Below are 20,803 nucleotides of genomic sequence, written 5' to 3' on the forward strand. Positions count from 1 at the left end.
CCCAGGCTGGAGTGCAGTGGCACAATCTGGGCTCACTGCAACCTCTGCCTCCTGGGCTTAAGTGATACTCCTGCTTCAGCCTCCCAAGTAGCTGGGACTACAGGTGCATGCCACCACACCTGGTTAATTTTATTATTTTTTTCTAGAGACGGGGTCTCACTATGTTGCCCAGGCTGGTCTTGAACTCCTAGCTCAAGCGATCTGCCAGCCTTGGCCTCCCAAAATGCTGGGATTACCGGCGTGAGCCACCACACCTGGCCCTACATTACTAGTAACATAAATCCATACTTTATTTCTATTTCATTGGTTTTTCCCTAATTCCTTTTTTCTGTTTCAGGATCCCATCTAAGACACCACACCGTAACTAGCTGTCATATCTCCTTAGGCTTCTCTGGCCTGTGACGGCTTCACAGACTTTCCCTATGGTTTGATGATCTTAACAGTTCCGAGGAGTAAAGGGCAAGCATTTTGTGAAATCTCTCTCAATTTCAGTTTGTCTGATGTTTTTCTCCTGATTAGACTGTAGTAATGTGTTTTTGAGAGGAAGACCACATGGGCAAACTGCCATTTTCCTCCCTTCATATCAAGGGTAGATAGATGGTATCAGTGTGACTTACCACTGATGATGTTAACCTTTATCACCTGGCTACAGTGGCTTTTGAAGTTTGTGAAAAAACTTTACAGGTTTCTCTGCTGTAAAGATATTTTCCCGCTCTTCCCATACTTTAACCTTTGGCAGCAAGTCACTGAGCATGGTGGCCAACATTAGAAATTTGATGCTGCTTTCTTTGGGGAAACGGCTCTTCTTTATCTTGCTTGTCTATCAGTGAAAGCCATGCCAAAGAGATTGGTGATAGTAGGCCCAAAGTGCTGTCATTATGTATTTCCTGAAAACATTTAAAATTTAATATGTACCAGATAAAGTACTGGATCCTGGCAGTTTTATAGCATGTTCTTTGTGAAATGTGATATTTGCCTTAGTCAATCAGCTGTTTTTCTCTAGATAGCTGGAAATTTGGAGAACTGCATATAGGGCCATGGCCAACCTTAGGGCATAGAAGATAAAGGTGCCTGGCTTGGCTCTTGAACTGTGGTGACACACAGGTGCTGGGCAACTAGGTACCCAGACTTGTGCAGTGACTTGGAAAAAGAGTAGGCAAAGAAGGTGCTGCTGGTCTGGAGCTGGCTGTAAGGAATCGTAGTGACCTGACATGCATTATAATCAGGACTCTGGCTCGCCTCCTGTCTCTGAGATAACGCAGGGGAATTGGGGCTGACTGAGTGCTCTGCAGAAAATAGACCTCCTTTCCTCTCCCGCATCCCTCTCTCCCTCTCCCCTCCCCCTGCCCCCCCCCACACACTCAGATTTTGTGGCACTTTTGGTGACATGCTTCCCTCACACATGATGGGGGGACCATGTTTTTCTTCAACATTTATATCAAGTCCTGTGTCCGAAGGTCACATCTTCAGTACCACCAGTTAAGGCTGCTCATCCTAAATGCAAGTAGAGTCCACATCTACAGACCGTGTTAGGCCCCCACAGGCTAATACATCTTGAGTTGTGTACCCCACTTGTAGCGTCCCATTTGTAGCCATTGGGATTTTTCTAATAACAGAAAATTGATTTGATCCTCATATGCCTCACAACTGTACACTGTCACCCTGACCTATCATGAGTTGTTCCCTTGGTCATCTCCTCTCCATGACTGGGAGTTTTCTGAGGGCAGGCGCTGTTTGGTTTCTGAATCTCCAGTTTGGGCACGATACCAGCACAGAACAGGCACTTGGTGTTTATTAAATAAAAGAGAATGAATAAATGAAATAGATTAGGTGGATAGCTCTTCCCTCTGACTTAAGAGACTCTTCAAAGGATGTAATTTAAGAAAGACACTGCCCATTGATAAGTGCTTTGGGGCAAAAGCAGGTGATTATTACACGGCACAGGGGACAGTCACACCATCCTTAGAGAAGGACAACTCAGGGCAGTTGCTCCGGGCCTTGCCTGCTGGAGGACAGCATGGCTCTGGTGGACTAAGCAGGAATAACTGGTGGGGTAAAAAGAACTGGCTTGGAGAAGTTCTGGCCCAGCCAGCTAGTCTGTCTGGAAGGGCATGGCCACTAGGCCTGCTCGCCCTGCCATACTGGGCTGGCCATGCTCTCACCTTCACACTGAAAAGCCCAGAAGCATGGGCTTTTGCACATGGAAGTGAACTGTAAACACACTCGAATTCCATTGTGGTTACTGAGCATGTAATTGCATGGTAATTGCCACGAATTCACAAGATAATTCCAAGGTTATTTTTGTCTTCTAAACTTGTCTGATGCTGCCATAGTATATAAAAAAGAAAAACCAAGACCAGGCCCCAGCCAGCCAGAGAGGTAGGCAGGCAGGCGTGTGGTAGCACGATCTAGCAATACTATGTATCTTGGCTCCAAAGCACAGCAGAAGAGCTTACTGTCCAGTAGTACATGATTACTAGACAACATGTAAGGGCGGGCCACCCTGAGGTTTCTTCTTCACTACAGATGCAGAGTGCAACTCCCCTTCCTCCCAGACTGGGGTTTGTGATGCATAAAGAATCTGAAAGAAGAGCCAAGATATTTGGTACATGTCTCCCAACCTTCTTTTCCATAACCATCACCATCCTAGTCCAGACCTTTATTGCCTGGAGAGTCAGAGGTGAGGATACAAGCAGAATTCTGCAGTGGAAAGGTTATATGTAGTGAGAAAGAAGTTCAAAACCTGACCAGGCCACTTACTGTGTGTGTGATCTTGAACAGATCATTGAAATTCTCTGTCTTCTGATGATTAAATAAGCACCTACTGCAGTGCCTGGAACCTGATAAATGGTAGCTACTATTTTTGTTGTCATTCCTTTGAAAGGATTTTGGATCTACAATAAATGTAACTTCCCAGGCTGTTTTTTCCCCTACTCTTCCCCCATCTCCTGGGATTCTGAACAGTATCACTGGATTAATCATTTCCCCCTAACACAGGTTGGTCAGTGTCATCCTCCTACTCAGAAATATTCAGGCCTTTTCGCCTTCAAGGTGAAATCTAGACCCTGGTGTGGTGGGTAGACCTCCCCAAACTTGCTCAGTGCACCCTTCCAACTACTTCTCCTGCTTCCCACTTCCCCAATTCTGTGCTCCAGTCTGACTGGTTCACTGCCTTTTCCTAGCAGACCACAGGTTTCTTTGGACTCTGTCCCATCTGCTAGGGGATGTCCTCCCCTCCTCACCAGTTAGTGACTGTTCTAGTCTTTAAGGCAGGATAAAGTTCTGTGTTTTCAGTAAAGTGGTCCCTGTCCCTGCCAGTCCACGGTCATTTCCCCTGAGAACTCTGGCAGCAAGCTGAGGGTCTGCCACTCAAATGGCATTTAAATGAGGCCTTGTGGTATTTCCATGTGTATGTTATCTATTTTAATAGCAACATCTCTCTCTCTCTATGGCCTTTCATTTCAGCTCCTCAAGTATAGGGACTTTTGTCAAGTATCTTTTTCTCCTGATGCTTGGTCAAAGTCCTGGCACATATTAAGTGCTAAATAAATGCATTAGAATAATACTTACAAGATACAACTACTTTTTAGAAGACTTAGCCAACTGCACAGTTTCTAGAGGAAGAAACTATCAATCACCTAGGATTGTCTTATGTCCAGCCTGATAGCACAAGTGAATGGCATAGGAGTATTGAGAGGAGGATTAGATGAGAATGTAAAGACCTTGGAATAGTGTCTGGCACACAGTGAGCTCTCAATAAATGTTAGCAATTATTTTCACGTATTAAACTAAATAATTTCAAAGATAAGGTCAATTACTTCAAATTAAAACTGACCAACTAACCAATAAACCTTTTCATCAGAAGGTGACTTGAATCAGAAGACCTGGGCTTTGCTATGTACCACCTTTATGACTTGGGCAGCTCACTTAACCTTGCTTAGCCTCAGTTTCCTATTCTGTAAAATGTATATAATAATCCTTAACATCGATTTCTTGGGGTTATCATGGGGATCAAATAAGCTCATGTATAGTTGAAGTATAAAGCATTATACAAATAGAAAACATCATATTAAAAGGTTGATTTGTAAAAACTAGTCTCTTCTGATGCTGTACAATTTATCTAGGTTTGACAAGGATCAAAAAAGAAATCATGATTGGGAAATATCTACTGAAATTAAAAATTTTAATTTTTATGGTTATGTCCTTTGAGCCAAAATTCCACTTTATGGTATGTATTCTAAGATATACCTTAAATGTGCCAAATGATATATACACAAAGTTATTCACTGCAGCACTGTAATATGAAAAAACTGGAAACAACCCAAAAATCTACCGATGGGGGAAGGGTACGTAAATTATGGCACATCCATGCAATGGAATAACATGTTGCTGTAAAAAAGAAATGATACTGCTCAGGTGTCTGAATCTGAAAAAAAAGAAATGAGAACATTTTTAATGAAGTGTTAGAGAAAGCTCTCCAAAGAAAAAAGTGAGATTCAGAACAGTATGTATTATAGGCTACATTTTGGGTATAAAAGGGGGAAAAGGATCACCTGTATGTGTATTTACTTGTATATGTAAAAAGATGCTCTGAAAGGCTATATAGACACAGAATGGTGGTTACCTTTGTAGGATGAGGTGGGAACTGATCAATGGAAAGGAGATTTGTCCATGTTTGACTGTTTCCACCTTTTGCCTTTTGAACCATGTGAATATATTATGTATTTCAAAAAATTAAGAGAACCCCATTAAACTTGATTTTGAAGACAAGAGTTGAAGATGTATATTTCATGCATATTTTTAGTGTGTGAACTGTTTATTTTTTAAAAAACATAGTCAAGCTTTTCTATATGGTTCGTGGTATAAGTGACATGCTCTTTTCCATGCTCTGTGTTATTTGCTTGGAAATCTGTGCTATGTATAGGAAACCATGTCCAGTTACATGTTCTTTTTAAAATCTAAGACTCCAGCCAGGTGTGGTGGCTCACGCCTGTAATCCCAGCACTTTGGGAGGCCGAGGGGGGTGGATCATGAGGTCAGGAGATCGAGGCCATCCTGGCTAACACGGTGAAACCCCGTCTCTACTAAAAATACAAAAAAATTAGCTGGGCGTGGTCGCAGGCGTCTGTAGTCCCAGCTACTCGGGAGGCTGAGGCAGGAGAATGGCGTGAACCCGGGAGGTGGAGCTTGCAGTGAGCCAAGATCACGCCACTGCACTCCAGCCTGGGTGACAGAGCGAGACTCCGTCTCAAAACAAACAAACAAACACCCTAAGACTCCTCTATGAACATCCGGTCCATTTAGTGCTTCTGTGTGAGACTCAGAAGCTGAGGCTGAGCTCAGAGCAGACGAGAAGCCAATGGATAATGGCAATATTGCTGGAGACAACCATGTCACACAGGGAAATACATCCTCTTTTCAAAGAAGAGCTTTCTCTATGGCCTCAACAAGGGACTTCTTCAGGGATGAGCACAAGCTCCACTCTGGGGCTGGATCACTGATCCTCCGCTGATGCAACGCAGGTTGGAATGTGTCACAGTTAAACACAGGCCGAGGTTAAATCTTGGCTTCCCTACTTGCTTGCCTACTGACCTTTAACAAATTGCTTAACATCTCTTAACCTCGTCTTCCTATCTAAAAATGGGCATAATAACAGCACCTGCCTAATATATTGGACTGCAAAAAGATTCATAGAAAGCACTTAGTAAAGTACCTGGGGTGGAGTAAAGGCTCTGTGTCCTTTGATAAACTGGAGGGCTTTGCTACTCACCCTTATATCCTCTGTGCTTAGTAGAGTGCCTGGCACAAAATAGGCATTGGGTCAGTATCTGCAGAATTTACTTCTAGTTGATTCTTGCTGAAAGTAGTGACCAATGGCTAAAGTAAAGGCTGATGAGAACTTAGGATATGACCCATTACAATATTACTCCTTTCTAAAAGATTCTGCAAGAAAAAGACCTTTTTAAGCGAAGGCTGTAGTATAGAGGGATGGGCCCTTCCTGTGTCCCCGTACAGATGTCCCTTCCTTCAGCCATCCGCAACACATGAGGCGGCCTGGGCCAGGCTTGGTGCAGAGTCCCTTTCTATAGGCCCCATAAGATCAAATCCCGCAAGTGACCCTGGGGATCATGTAGCCCTCCTTTATTTTACAAATGAGGAAACTGAGGCCAGAAGAGAAGATCAGAACTCATGATCCCTAACTCCCAGACCAGTACTCTTCACTCCAAATGTCCACTGGCTACATTTGGAATAGGTGGGAATTTCAGAGATAGCCTTTTCTAGTAAAACAGGGGAAAAAAAAAAAAGACAAAATATTCTTGGTAGAAGTCTAGTCTTATTAAACTACCTTTCTAAATCACAATCTAACAAGAATGCTTCAAGCTAAATAAAGGAAGCTCAAAATATTCCTTTTCACTGGAGAATATAATTTTGCTTCAGCCACAATTTAAATTGATTTAGTTCTGAGCACCAGCACTTGAAGTGTGGAACATATTCTGTTTTTGCCATGATACTTGTTTTGACAGTGATGCATTTCAGTTGACATAGTTGAAATCCTTATGTAATAAATCTCTGCCTGAAAATTAATCATGTTTATAATATTCTGAGAATTAATAACACCCATTGCTCAAACCATTAACTTAAAAAAGGAGCTTCCAAAATCTGTTCTCGTCAGTAAGGGACCACAAATAAATGAATGTTTGATAAAATAATCCAAGTAGCAGTTTAACAAGCGTAAACTTGAATGTGGCTGCAATAACACAGAACTATTGTTTAAGGGTTGGCAGAGGCTGATGAGGTTCTTATTTCAGTTACGAAGCAGGCATCCACATGCATAATGAACTGCTCTCTGAATTATTAATGTGTTGCTTATTTAGCCTCATCTGTCTAGAAGATAATGTATCCTAACTCTAATGAGTGATTGGTTTTGTACATAATTACAGTAGCAGCAGTAGCAGGGAAATGTGTGCCTTCAAAGAAGGAGTTCTAAAAATAAAGTCATCACATAAACTCTGTTGTTGTTGCATTCTATCAAAATCAAACCCGAAGCATTTGAGAATTTATAATAAATTACAGGAGACAGAATCATTATTAACATCATAATTTAACACAAAAGGTTTTACTTAATCATTCATTACAGATCATGTGCTGCTAAAATGTGTATAAATGACTTGGGTTGTGTTAAGATGTTTGCAAAGATGTTCCCTTTTGGACACTCACCAACCATGGTATGGAGGGTCCAGAAAGAGTGAGGAAGAGTGAAAAACTGACAGAAAAGGGTAATGATTGACGCCGGTTTGAACAGAACATTAATTGAAAGTTAAAACACTGTTAGGCAATTCCTTTTCATTTCTAAAACACGCACTTCTGGGATTTATCAGGCCCTGTTTACACCTTCAAGTGGTTCTTTGTGGAGGTCAGTGAATCAGAAACCCATTCACCTGGTCTAAGTGGGTCTGAGTGACAGTTCTGCCACCTGTTTCTGAGATGAGACAACAGCTCTTCTGAGAGCCCAGGAAGGTGTTTGCTTTCCTTCTATAGAGCATATTATTAAAGAAAAGGGCCCACACTGGAAGCATTTTATAGGCATTAGCTTTGAATGTGCTCTCATTATCATTGTGGTTTCATCTGTGCATTTTCTTCTCCTTCAGTCTTCAAAGGGGGCTATCAACTGCCTGTTCATAAACTTGACGGCATCATAGTCTGTTCACACTTGTTCAGGAAGCTTCGATTTGCTTGTGAGTTGTACCGTGTGTGCATGTGCACATGCTTCTTTTTTAAAAAATCGCTGATCATGTGTGTACACATCCATAGGAGGGTGTGTGCACAACCCAAGCATAGTGGCACACGGGTGGGAACATCTGTTTATATGTTTCTAAAATGAAAAGCACTTTCAATTTATTCCTACACCAGAAAACCTCCAGTGATTGAAGAGGCATTGGCCTTATTGAAGATCATAATGCCTCCCTTTTGTGTGCATGCAGTTCCTAAAAGTGTTTAAGACTTGATCACAGGAGAATGTTGCCTATAGCTAGGAATGAAACCTATAGGCAACATGGGGAAAATGGGAGAGTGCTTCTCATTCAAAGCACAACTTTTGCTGACAGCCTTCTGAAGCAACATACTTAAAAGCTGCAATTGTCTTTGGAAGTCTTGTGCTGAATACCACTCTGCTTCCAGCTTTTCATTTTTATTTTTAGGGACAGAGTCTCACTGTATCAACCAGGCTGGAGTGCAATGGCACGATCACGACTCACTGCAGCCTCAACCTTCAGGGCTCAAGTGATCCTCTTGCCTCAGCCTCCCCAGTAGCTAGGATTATAGGCATGCACCACCATGCCTGGCTAATTTTTGTATTTTTGTAGAGACAGGGTTTTGCCATGTTGCCTAGGCTGGTCTAGAACTCCTAGGCTCAAATGATCTGCCCGCCTCGGCCTCCCAAAGTGCTGGGATTACAGGCGTGAGCCACCACACCTGACCCCCAGCTTCTTGCAGAAATGGCATAGACTTAGGTTCACTGGCCAGAAGGGCTCAAGTGTCACTGCTGTTTCTCCCTCTAGCATTGAACATAGGGTCTCTCGGGTCTCTTTGGTGAGGATGGAGACCACAGGTGGAGTTGGACTTGAAAGCCTCTTAGCAAGGTCCTGGGTCATAATTAAAAGAGGTCTGTTTCTCCTCTCCAGCCCAACTCTGCTTCTCTTCTTACTAAGGAACGAGATCAAGGGGATTCCTGTGAGCAAGGTTCTTCCTGGTACCTGACTGGACAACTGGATGAAGAAGAGGGGAAGAAGGAGGCTGCCTGAGCCCCCGCAAGACATCAAGTGCCCTCCTTATGGTGACTGCAGAGATCCTGGGAAGAGTCAAACAAATATTATTCAAATCCAGAGGTGTCTCCTGGACCCAAAGGGGTTCACAGAGAGGCAGGAGACTGCTTGGAAAAGGTATCTCTGGGACACTCATGTTGGGTCCCATTAATCACTAGAGTTCCTCTTTTATCTGGTTGACATATTTAGATTTCAAGTAGAGCTTCATTTGCAAAAAAGTATGAAGCCCACTGTTGTAAGGAAAGGCCAAAGAAACCCTCTGGCAGCTGTGAGAGCACCGTGGCCAGAGAGTCCCCAGTACACTCTTGTACAAAGGGCATCTGGTTCCCTTGGCCTTTGTTCTCTCTCTCCATGACCAACCTAGCCTATTCAATCAAGCGCCCACTGTCCCCACAGGGCTATGCCCTTTGTTGCTCAGGGTGCTGAGGCTGGTAACCCGCAGCCAGCCCCAGGACTCTGGCCCTGGCCCCGGCCCCCTCACTGACGGAGCTAGCGATGAGAAGGGAGGTGGCGGCTGTGGGAAGAGGCGGATCATGATGGGGCTCCTTAACCAAGCTGGGAAGTGGGATTTTCCTGAAGATCACAGGAGTCCATTCAAAATCACACACGGGAACAACATGCTCAGACTGGCTTTTCACCTTGCCACCTTGGCTGCTGTGTCTGTTTAGGCTGAGGGCACAGGCAGGGACAGGGAATCTTAGGAGGAATACAGATGTGAGATGGTGGAAGCCGAAACTAAGACACTATCTTTGTGGAGAAAGAGGAGGGGTCAGGTTAGCGGCATTTTGGCAGCTAGACTCAACACACCGTGCTTGCTGACTGGATGTGGGGCTGGGGGTTATCTTATCAGCCTCTGGCCTGATCCACTAACAGGAAGTACAGGAGGAAGAAAGACAAATGCGATGCAGTTTTGGATATCTTGACTCTGAGGATTCGAAGCAGAGATGTTCTATAAAATTTTGGACCCACGAATCTGAAGCTTACAAAAGAGAGTGGGGCTAGAACAATATGGGTTTTGTGCAAAACAGCTGGTAGTTGAGGCAATGGGTGTAGGTGTACCTGCCCAGAACAAGGAGAGGAGAGTCCCATGCTCTTTCACATTTCCACAGATTGCAGCTTCATTCAGGGATGGCTTTTCCCTTTCCTCTGACCAACACATTAGCATTTCCAGACCCTGCTCAGACAGGACCAGTGACTTGCCTGAGGCTTTTTCTTCTTCCTGTACTCAAAGATCCTGGCTCCTAGACAGAGCTCAGGCAGTGGCAGTGGGTGTTGCTGAACATGGAGAACCTTCAGGAAGCACCTCTTGCTTACCGGCACCGATAGCGCACTAATGCGGTTGGTTTTCTTCCTTTCCTTTGGAACAAAGCGGGGCACTTCCAGGGTGCTCAAACTGCAATCCAGATGGCCGTTTGTCAGGTATAAGGTGAGTTGAGTCAGGGCCAGCTGGTCACTATATGAGAGGTTAAGGCCCGTTGCCCACACCTGATTAAAACAGGAGCCGTAGAAGTGAGGGTGAGATCAGCAAACAGTAGCGAAGGCCCCACCTCTGCCTAACCAGACCAAACTACACCAGACTAGTGAAACCAGTGACCACGTGTCTTAATAGAGTAGATGTTTTTGCTTCTGTTTCTACATTGCTCAACTGAGAAATGCAGTCTGATTCTAAACAGAAGATTCAAAATTCTTGCGGGAAGTTACAGAAATACTTGGCCAAGACAATCTCACAGAGATGCCGAGTCTTGAAAAGCTCATGTTGACTTTGATTTTTCTGCCCAGGGCCTGTAGGTCAGTGCAGGTGGTCAGTGCCAGGTTTTCTACTGAGAAAATGAGACTGGACAGAAGCTTTGGAGGGTGGGGAACTACAGTAGAGCAGAAAGAGGGGAAAAGAGTGATGAATATGAGAAAGGGCAGTTTGCCCTGATTTTGGAAAAAGCAGTGACAGCCCCTCTGGGAACCTCAATATGATATTTAAGGGAAACTTATTGTTGGCCTCTAAGTCTTAGGTCTACCCCCATTTTCTCATGAGAGTGAAGGGTAATCTTATTTTACCAATCCTACAATGTCACAGTATTCTCAATTGTCAATTGGTGATAACACCTTATCCTAGCTGTATCACAGTATTGTTAGAAGAATACTATGATGCAATAAAAATTAAAGTTAAAATGCTTTAAAAAATAGACATTAGTTATAAGTTAATGTCAACTGCTAGGTAACTGAGTAGTGTCCATTAATTCGTTTGACAAATATGTACTGAGCATCCACTATGTGCTAAACTGGCAATGATAAAAGTAGGTCATGTGTTTCTTCTTCCCTCTCCTGTGGCAGATCAACCTTAATTGTCCTTGTCATCCTCCATCCCCACACTGAATCCAGAAGCAACCCTGGAATCCTCCTCAGTTCAGTGTTCAAGGCATATCATCGTCCTAGTCACTGGAGAGTCAAAGGTATAGGCATAGGCCCTGCCATCAAGAACGTGAAGACAGGCTTGGCACAGTGGCTCATACCTGTAATCCCAGCACTTTGGGAGGCCGAGGCGGGAGGATCACCTGAGACCAGCCTGGCCAACATGGCGAAATGCCATCTCTACTAAAAATACAAAAGTTAGCTGGGCATGGTGGCGTGCACCTGTAATCTCAGATACTTGGGAGGCTGAGGCACGAGAATCGCTTGAACCCAGGAGGCAGAGGTTTCAGTGAGCTGAGATCACACCACTACACTTCAGCCTGGGTGGTAGAGTGAGACTCCGTCTCAAAAAAAAAAAAAAAAAAAAGAAGGTGAAGACAGATACATAAACATATCCAATTAAACAATAGAATTTTATATGTGATCAAATAATGGGGTGGAACAAAGTACTATTGAAGCAGAAAGAAAGGACAGACTGGGTTTGTCTAATGAAATCAGGGCTGCATCATGAAGGTGACCTTTGAGCTTTAAACAAGCAACAAAAACACAACTGGCCCCATGTATCAAGTACCTGCAGTTTTTATGAAGCTGGGTGAATCATAAATATCTCGGATCTCTGTGGCAGCCTAAAAAATAACAACCCCATGTCACAGATGAAGAAACAGGTTCCGGGAGGTACCCAAGTCCATTGAGTTACGAAGTGGTGGTGTTGGGATCTGAATCCAATTCTACCTGGCTCCAAGTCTACCTTCTTCCCATTCCCTGATCCTGGCCCAGCCAATCCTTAACCTGTGTAACAGTTCTCCAGTGAAATTAAAAACTAAAGTTGCAGAGGATCAGAACGTTTGTGTTTAATATAAGACATGCCATGAAAATGTCTTGTGGAGAAAACATGAAGTATTTCTGGAGTATGCTGTAATTAGCATAATGCATTTTCACTGTAGGAAGTTGGAAACTCACACATTTTCATGAAGACTTGATTAAACAGTTTTTCCTCTTAGAAGGCCTACATTTACCCCGCTCACCAACTCTGTGTGTTAAAATACATAATACATCTGCCCTAGAGTGGACTCCTCTCAAACAAATCTAGCAGTGAGTGACTTGAGTAAGCATTGAATGTAAATAGCGTCATTATAAGGATATTAAGAGGTCAAGCTGTCAAGGCCCCTTGCTAAACTGAAGCTAATTTCAGGAGTCATATTCACACAGTAATGCCCTTTTATAATAGCAAATAAATCACATTTGCAACAGTTGTTAAAAACTAACTGCCAAGTATCTGTTGCAGTTGTAAATATCCTATTTGTCAACTTAAATATTTCCTGCTGTATGGCATGAAATGTAAATCATCTACTTTCCCTTAATATGAGAAAGTGAGCTTGCTATTCTTGCATGTCAGACTTTTTTTTTCAGAGTTTCTATTTTGAGGTTTTAGTGTCCTTGATCAAAGGGAAACATATATAACAAACATTATTAATATTTATGTTAATAATATTAATGCTTTGGTAATAAGGATTTTAATAGGAAGGCAGCACAGTGTAGGGGAAAGAGTGAGAACCATGGAGTCAGAGAGCTTAAATCTGGACCTCACAGTGGGAACTGCAATGAGTTGGTTAAGCTCTCTCAATCTCAGTATCCTTAAGTGTAAAAGGAGCAAAATCTCAGTATCCTTGAATGTAAAAGGAGCAAATGATAATACTGACAGGGTTTTGGAAACAAAACAAATGCACATGAAATTGCCTTTTTTTTTTTTTTAACACAGAGTCTCACTCTGTCGCCCAGGCTGGAGTGCAGTGGTGTGAACTCGGCTCACTGCAACCTCCACCTCCCAGGTTCAAGCAATTCTCTGCCTCAGCCTCTGGATTAGCTGGGATTATAGGTGTGCACCACCACACCTGACTAATTTTTTTTTGTATTTTTAGTAGAGACGGGGTTTCAACATCTTGGCCAGGCTGGTCTTGAACTCCTGACCTTGTGATCCGCCCACCTCGGCCTCCCAAAGTGCTGAAATTACAGGCATGAGCCACCGCACCCAACCTTTACTGAACTTTATAATTTATAAGGCAGGCCAGGTGCAGTGGCTCATGCCTGTAATTTCAGCACTTTGGGAGGCCGAGGCAGGAAGCTACTTGAGGCCAGGAGTTTGAGACAATCCTGGGCAACATAATGAGACCCCAAGTCTATTTAATAAAAATAGGGAAATAAATAAAATTAAACAAAGTTCATTACAGATGCTTTTTATGATGACTAAACATTTCCTTTCAGAGCAGATTCTTAGGAGGCACATTGTCCGTTGTCTATGTTAGCTATTAGGTCACCCGTTTAATAACTGTTTTCCCCATAGGTAATTGTTCTATTCAACCTCACAACTCAATCCAGTAGGCGGGTAGGTTTGTGCAAGATTGGTATTACTGTCTCCATTTTACAGATGAAGATACTGAGATAAAAAAGCAGCCTCATAGTTTGCCTAAGATCATATAGCACAGACCAGAACTCTGTTTCTAGAGCTGAAATGCTTTTGCCTCCTCTGGCTGCCCTAACCCCTTGGTTCTCAAAGGAAACAGGAGGACAAATTTTCTTCAGCCTTTTCCTCAACAGCAGGCTTGCCTGATTTGCTCAGATAATTGTTCTGTTCTCCATCTGGTCTTTCCATTGAAGACACCGCCTGAGGCATGCTTGTTTGTGCACAGGGGTTCCTATCTCCCCCTCTAGACTGTCAGCCCTTTAGGGGATGCTGCCAAGTCTTTGTCTTCCTGCAGCACCTAGTGTCTGGGGCAAGGCATGCAGCAGGGTGCATTCGCAATTCCAGTGTTTCACTGTGAACTCCTCTTCCGTAACTTTTAGGGAATGAGATCCAGGTGCGTCACTTGAGGCTAGTTTCAGATTCAAATGCAGCAAATATTCACTGAGCACCTCCTCTGTGCCAGGCCCATGTGTTCTCACACCTCTCATTTAATCCTATTCTTGTATTTTTAGTAGGGACGGGGTTTCAACATGTTGGCCAGACTGGTCTCCAACTCCTGACCTCAAATGATCCACCCACCTCGGCCTCCCAAAGTGCTGGGATTACAGGCATAAGCACCGAGCCCAGCCCATTTAATCCTATTCTTGATTTGGGACTCTGATGATAACTTTAGAATCTAATCTCTCAGCACTAGGTACTTTTGTCCCACTTTAGGTGAGCAATGATGGGGGCCTGAACAAAGCACTATGAGTGGGCATGGGAGACTTGGATGAATTTAAAATGTTTATGTGGTGGCTTTGACATGCCTTGCTTATGATAACTTATAATAACTGGCTTGACAGGTTAATTGATTAGATGCAAGGGTGAGGGAAAAATATCACTGAAGGTTAGGGCTGGAAAGACCCTTAAAAATCACTTAATACAGTTAGTTTATAAATGGAGCGACTGTGGTGTGAAAAGTGAAGTGGTTGCCCTAGGTTGCAGAACCAGGTGTCAAAGGTGAGTGATGAGAACCTAAGGTGTCTCAGCTGTGAGTCAGAAATCACTTGTTGCCAGTTGTTTGACTGATTAAAGGTCACTTTGTTAAACATGGTTAGTATGCTAGAGAGATTTATATCAAGGTCTTAAGAGCACAAGGAATACAAAAAATAATCATCTCAGTATTACTTATATTACTGAAACACTGTTGCTGTCCAACATTTTGGCAGTGGCTAAAAAGACTAAGACACATCCAAGTGATGGGATAGTCTGATATAATTAGAGACAGTGGTTGTGAGTAACTTTTGATGAATTTAGGAAGATGCACAAAACAGCAAAAGGAGGATAGTAAGTTCCATAAGCAACATTACTTCAGCTTTGCAAAACTAATATATGTAGAAAAGACTAGATGAGAATATAACAAAATGTTACCGGCCAATGTTAACATTAGCAGAATCATGATAACTGCAACTGTATATAGACTTTCATGTATATTCTAGATCTGCACTATCGAATATGGTAGCCACTAGCCACATGTGGCTATTGAGCACTTGAAATGGTACAAACGCACACCAGATTTTGAAGACTAAGGATGTAAAAAAGAAGTTATTATAAGTTATTATTAAAGTATCTCATTAATAAGAAAGTATTAATAATAAGATAATAATAAAACCACTGCTGCCTTGAGCTCCTGGGCTCAAGCGATCCTCCTGCCTCAGCCTCCTGAGTAGCTAGGACTATAGGTTTGCACCACCAAACACTGCTATTTTTTTTTCTTTTCTTTTTTGTAGAGACAAGATCTTGTTGCCCAGGCTGGTCTCAAACTCCTGGGTTCAAATGATACTCCCGCCTTGGCCTCCCAAAGTGTTGGGATTGCAGACCTGAGCCACTGTGCCTGGCTGAATTCTATTTCTATTGGATTGGTTGTAAAGAAGTGCATTGTAACCTGCAAAGGAGCAGGGCCAGTGGGGTGGGGAGGGCAGAAGTGCTGCAGAGGCCCCTGCTCTCCACTGCCTTCCTCAGCTGCTACTGTGCTGGATGCCGTGTGAACCACAGCTGCATTTGGAGGCCTGGGCAGGTGAGAGCCAGTAGACAGGGCAGGAGTCAGGCAGAGGTCAGATTGCCCAGAATTGTTCTGTTCCCAGGATCTGGGCCGCAAGCTTTGAGATGACAATGTAGAGACATGCTTCTGTGTGGGGAGGGGTGGGAGAGAAGCCCAGTCTTGAGCCCTTTTTGCCTGAGGTGTTCTCGGCAGATGGAGGCTGCCTGCTCACCCCTGCTACTTCTGCCTCTTTCTGGTGACAGGTGGGATGAATGTGTGGCAGAGCACACAGATGTGGGCAGATGTGCCTAGGCCCTACATTCTGTGCAAATACAGTTCTTAGCAAACGGTTTAGTGTCGCCTCTTGCTACCCTTCTCCTTGGGCATCAGGGCATGTATGGGACTCAGAGACTAATTTATAGATCAAATAACACTCACTGAAGAATCAGGATTTCAGAGCTTTATGAATCCAAAGATGCTCTGCAGACTCATCTCTAAGTTTTCTTGTCTTCTTCTTCCTCTTTTTCTCTTTGTAAGAAGAACCAGAGATTTCAGACAGGATAAATGACCCACTAAAGGCCCCAGCTTTTGGTATCAGGGTCTGAGACAAATATCTGTGGCCCAAAAGAAGTTGCCTCTCTGGGCCACACTTTCCTTAACTAATCACTCACTGGGGATAGTAGTCTGGGTGAATCCTCCCTCTGTTGCCTCCAGATGTATCTATGAGGCTAACAGGGAATTGTGTATATTTATCATATTGCCGAGAATTTTTAAAAAGACAGGCCCTCCAAATAAGCTAACTCTGAGACATGCAGCACCAAGAATTCACCCACGCCAGAAATGGCATCCGGCCTTCAGGGCGAACTGTGATACACGGCCCATCATGCTTAGTAGTTGGTTGGCCAAGGGATGTGTGAGTCACCTCTCTGCCCATGTTCACAGCATTCACAGCCCCAATTCAACAGAAAATCCAGCATTGGACCACTTGATTTTTTCTAGAGTAAGACCAAGTGCTCAGTCACCTGCCCAGCTCCTCTGGTTGGTAAAGAATACAGCCATGGGTAGGCCATGGTTCCCTCTGTTTTACTGGTTTGGCTAAGTACAGAGCCAAGGGCTTATTTCCTTTTTACAGCTGTGGAGGCTGGGAATGCACTGGAGAGTGTTGAGTGGAGGAGTGATGTGAGCTAACTTATGTGACTCTAATTGCAGTGACAAGAGGCCCTGAGGGTGCAAGGATGGAAACAGGGAGTCCAGTTAGGAAGACATGCAGTAATTGAGGTAAGAGATGATGGTGGCTGGACCGCACTGGTAACTGGAAGGTGGGAGAAGTGGTTGTATTATAGATATTTTTCAAAAGTAGAACTAAAAGGACTTATTGATGGATTGGATGTGCAGTATGAGAAAAAGGAGCCAAAAGTATCTCCAAAACTTCCACCCCGAAGAAAATGGAAGAATAGCGTTACCATTTCCCACTGGGGCAGAATGCCAGAGAAATACCTTGGAGGGTAAAATCAAGATTTCAGATCGGTTAAGTTTGAGATGCCTTCGTTAAAGCATGTTATAGAGGGTGGGTTGAAATCTCAGGAACTTTTTCTCCTTTTGCAGCTGTAAAATCAGGAGGATGTGCATGGCTAGGCTCTAGGGATAAAACAGAATCAGTTCCTGGGAGGGAAGCAGCTTTTTCTCTGCTCTCACTTCTGGGCCTGGGGCTCAAGATTCTCCTGGGTTGGTGAGAAGTGAGGTCTATAGGACCTGAGGCCTTCCCCAGGGGACAAGGCAGAAGCAGCTCAGTCCACTTCTCATCACATTTAGGCTAAGATGCAGTAAGGTGGAGAAGGACGGGGGCAGCTTGGTAGGGGAAAAGAAGTGACAGCAGCTTGAGAGTAATGGGATTGGAGGGGACCATGGCTTGGGAGAGGTGGATGGCTTTCTCAGGACAGAGAGTGCCCTGGACCAGAGTCACAGGACCTCGCTGGGAGTGCTGGCCTTGTGGTCTTAAGCAACTTCTTTCCCCTCTCTGGGCCTATTTCCTTGTCTATTAATATAGTCCTGATGGGACCTATCCCTGAGGGATATGTGTGGATTCAGTGGCTAAATGAGATAGCGTGTGAGACTGTTACTACAGAGGCCTGGCAGACACAAATCTGTTTTGGGTCCTGACCTCTTCTTCCCCATCTGACTGTTGGGAGCAGAGTTGGAGCAGGTGTAAGAATTCACTTGGTTCTTGACTTCTGTGTTCTTCCCTGCTTCTCAGAGACAGGGAGCGCATTTAACTCTTTGCAGATGCTATTTAAATACAGGCCTCAGAATCCCAGCTATTATAAACAGAACACGTTTTCTTAGGCAGTTACTAAATGACATCTTTTTTTTTCCCACTTGGATCACTGAATCTCCAGACAGCATGGAGCTCTCCATTGTGGTAAACAACACACCTCATGCTTAATTTTAAAGGAGTTGGCACACCCCACTGTAAGAATTTTCAATTAGTAAAATATTAATGTGATTATGATATTTGGTAAGAGTTGTTTGCATGACATTAAGATGCAATAGGCCCTCCGCCTAAATCAATAGGCAGGGGGAGAGCAGCCGCTTGGCTTGTTGCCACCTGGTGGCAGCTGCTGGGATAGCCCAGTCTCTTGGAGAAGTGAAGAACAGCAGTTGTGGCTGTACAGGGCAGTCACCCTGGTCAGCAATTGAGCCTCTTGGTTTTCAGCTTAGAGGCCTTCCCCTCTGTCTCTATTAATCCTATTCAACTTTTTTGGGCATGACTTAAATCACAGCTCCATGAAGCTATCTTTGAGCAACTAGAGCTTCCATCTCTGTACCAATCCCCTTGGACACTGCCTTCTATGGGGTGTTTGGAGTTGGTGGGGTAAGAGGCTGCAAACCATCTGTGCCCTGCCACTTAGCACTCAGGGCCAGGCATACCTAAGGCTTCCATGATTTTCAAAGGCCTTCAAAACTTTTGGATTCTGAAAAAAAAGTTCCTGGCTCCCAAATATGAAAAGAAAACTGCAAAATATCAATGTTTTAAAAATATCAACCAAATGGAACATGTCGGTCAGGTACAACACAACACTAATACAGTTATGTCTAAATCATGTTCCATGATTATCCTCATGGAATACATGAAATGTATTTGAATACATTTGATATGATGTAGGATGGAATCTCTAAAACTAAAAATACTCAGGGCTCAGGGAGGTCTTAACTAGTACTGTCCTGGCTGACTGAGAATGACCTCCATCCTTCTCATCTCTTCATTTTATGGGTGAGGACTCTGAGAGGTGAAATGACTTCTCAGGTCCCACATTTAGGGGAGGAACTAGAATCAAAGCCCAAGTTCCTGACTTCCAGGCTAGTTCTTTCTATGACACTTCATTGCCAGCATTAGTAGATCAATTTCTTCAGAGTGCCAAGTTTCTCTGCGACTTTGGAAATTCGTTCAGGATATGCAGAAACTATATCTAAAATTAATTTGAGGATCAAACATGGAAAATCTTGAAACTTAAACTTTCATCATCAGCAGCTGTATTTATATTTTTCACCTTTATTAAAAATATCACAAATCTTTTAATGTACTCTTGCTTTCTCTGCTTCCTTTTCTGAGTTTCTTTTGCAGCCTCCATGCATTTATGACCCTCCCTCTATTACTTTCAAGACCAATGGCCCAACTATTATTTATAAAGATACAGAATATACTCATTTATTTTTAAGCATTTCTTTGCTTTTTTATTATGAATTTTTGGAATGCTTTCTTATTTTGACATTAAGCACTAATTTATAATAAACATGAAAACACAATTTTTATAACCTATTTCAGGTTTCTAGGACTAGTAATTGTATATGCGCCTTCCATGGCAATTCAATATAGTAATCCCATACTGTAGATAGTTATTCTCCCTCTTTAATTTCCATGCTATAAATGGCAGGGCTGGTGAAGGATTCTTTTAGTTGAGAAGTGCTCCTTTACTGTCACTTCAAATGATTTCCAAAAGGCTTCTGTGAGGATTTTCAAAGCAGAAGAGCTCCTGTTCTGTGGATCCCATTGGGGAAGATTCCTATGAACAGCCTTTGATGACCATCGTGCAAAGCAAAATCCTCTCTCAGTAAGGATGAGCATGTGGCATTGGCCCTAATCAGTGCAATGAGTTGGCTGAAGAGTTCCCCTTTCCTTCCCAGTTTCTTTGACAGTTCCAGGAAACCAGAATTTTTAAGTAAAGAACAACCTTGGTTGCAGAATATATAGGCAAGAAATATGGACTGTCTGAGCTACGGCCTTAAGAGTTGGTCTATTCCAGTCCCCTCAAACCCCAGGCATGAGGCTCACAAGGGGAAGAGACTTGGTCAGGAGTAGAGTTCAGACCAGAGTTCAGAGCCCTTGATTTCAAATTCAAGGCAAGGTTATTTACTTTTGGGAAATTCCTAGAGAGGAGAATGATACTGTGAACAAGAACCTCTTTTTTTCATACCTACATCCTGTACAACACCCAGCACAGCACTCCTGATAGAAGTAGTGCCCAATCAATATTTGCTGGGTGATCCAATAAAATAACACAAGGGGAAAAAAATCTTCCTTGAAAACACAGATAAGAGATGTTCCTTCACACCCACAAGGATGGTTGAAATAAAAAGACAATAACAAGTGTTGGCAAAGATATGGAGAAATTGGGACCCTTATATACTGCTAGTGAGGTGGCAAAATGGTACAGCTGCTTTGGAAAACAGTTTGACAGTTCCTAAAAAAGTTAAACTTTGAGTTACCATTTGACCCATCAGTTCTACTCTTAGGTATATAACCAAGACAAATGAAAACACATGTTTATGTGAACACTTTTATATGAATGTCCATTGCAACATTATTCATAACAGTCAAAAAGTGGACACAACCCAAATATCCATTCACTGATGATTAAGTTAACAAAATGTGGTATAGCTGTACAATGGGACATTATTAAGGCATGAAAAGGAACAAAGCATTGATATGTGCTACAACATGATGGAACCCTGAAAACATTATAGAAACTGAAAGAAACCAGTCACAAAAGCCCACCTATTGTATGATCCCATTTATATAAAATGTCTCGAATAGGG

At 43.2% G+C, this 20,803-nt stretch overlaps 1 protein-coding gene and 1 long non-coding RNA gene across 17 annotated transcripts in view; one reads left to right on the forward strand and one right to left on the reverse strand.

Annotated features, from left to right (window-relative positions):
• Nucleotides 1-20,803, forward strand: part of LOC129482354 (uncharacterized) — a 110,929-nt gene that overhangs the window by 45,659 nt on the left and 44,467 nt on the right. Inside the window, exons 4-7 of the long non-coding RNA XR_010120699.1 lie at nucleotides 8,682-8,939; nucleotides 11,151-11,269; nucleotides 15,459-15,745; nucleotides 16,919-16,987. This is a non-coding gene — a long non-coding RNA (uncharacterized lncRNA). The remainder of the gene's footprint in view (nucleotides 1-8,681; nucleotides 8,940-11,150; nucleotides 11,270-15,458; nucleotides 15,746-16,918; nucleotides 16,988-20,803) is intronic.
• IQCH (IQ motif containing H) overlaps nucleotides 1-20,803 on the reverse strand; it is a 256,651-nt gene that overhangs the window by 25,500 nt on the left and 210,348 nt on the right. For 11 of the 16 annotated variants that reach the window (XR_010120697.1, XM_055278015.2, XM_055278018.2 and 8 more), the window contains one exon: nucleotides 10,137-10,307. The exons of 3 other annotated variants lie outside the window; for them this stretch is intronic. Coding sequence is in view for 11 of the 13 variants with exons in the window: in XM_055278015.2 (XP_055133990.2) it covers nucleotides 10,137-10,307 (171 nt within the window). In the remaining 2 variants the exon portion in view is untranslated. Of the gene's footprint in view, nucleotides 1-5,868; nucleotides 5,944-10,136; nucleotides 10,308-20,803 lie in introns of those variants that run through there. 2 more of the 16 variants (XM_055278020.2, XR_008657668.2) reach the window with 2 other exon arrangements.

Source organism: Symphalangus syndactylus, chromosome 5, assembly GCF_028878055.3.
Source record: "Symphalangus syndactylus isolate Jambi chromosome 5, NHGRI_mSymSyn1-v2.1_pri, whole genome shotgun sequence".
NCBI classification, from domain to species: Eukaryota; Metazoa; Chordata; class Mammalia; order Primates; family Hylobatidae; genus Symphalangus; species Symphalangus syndactylus.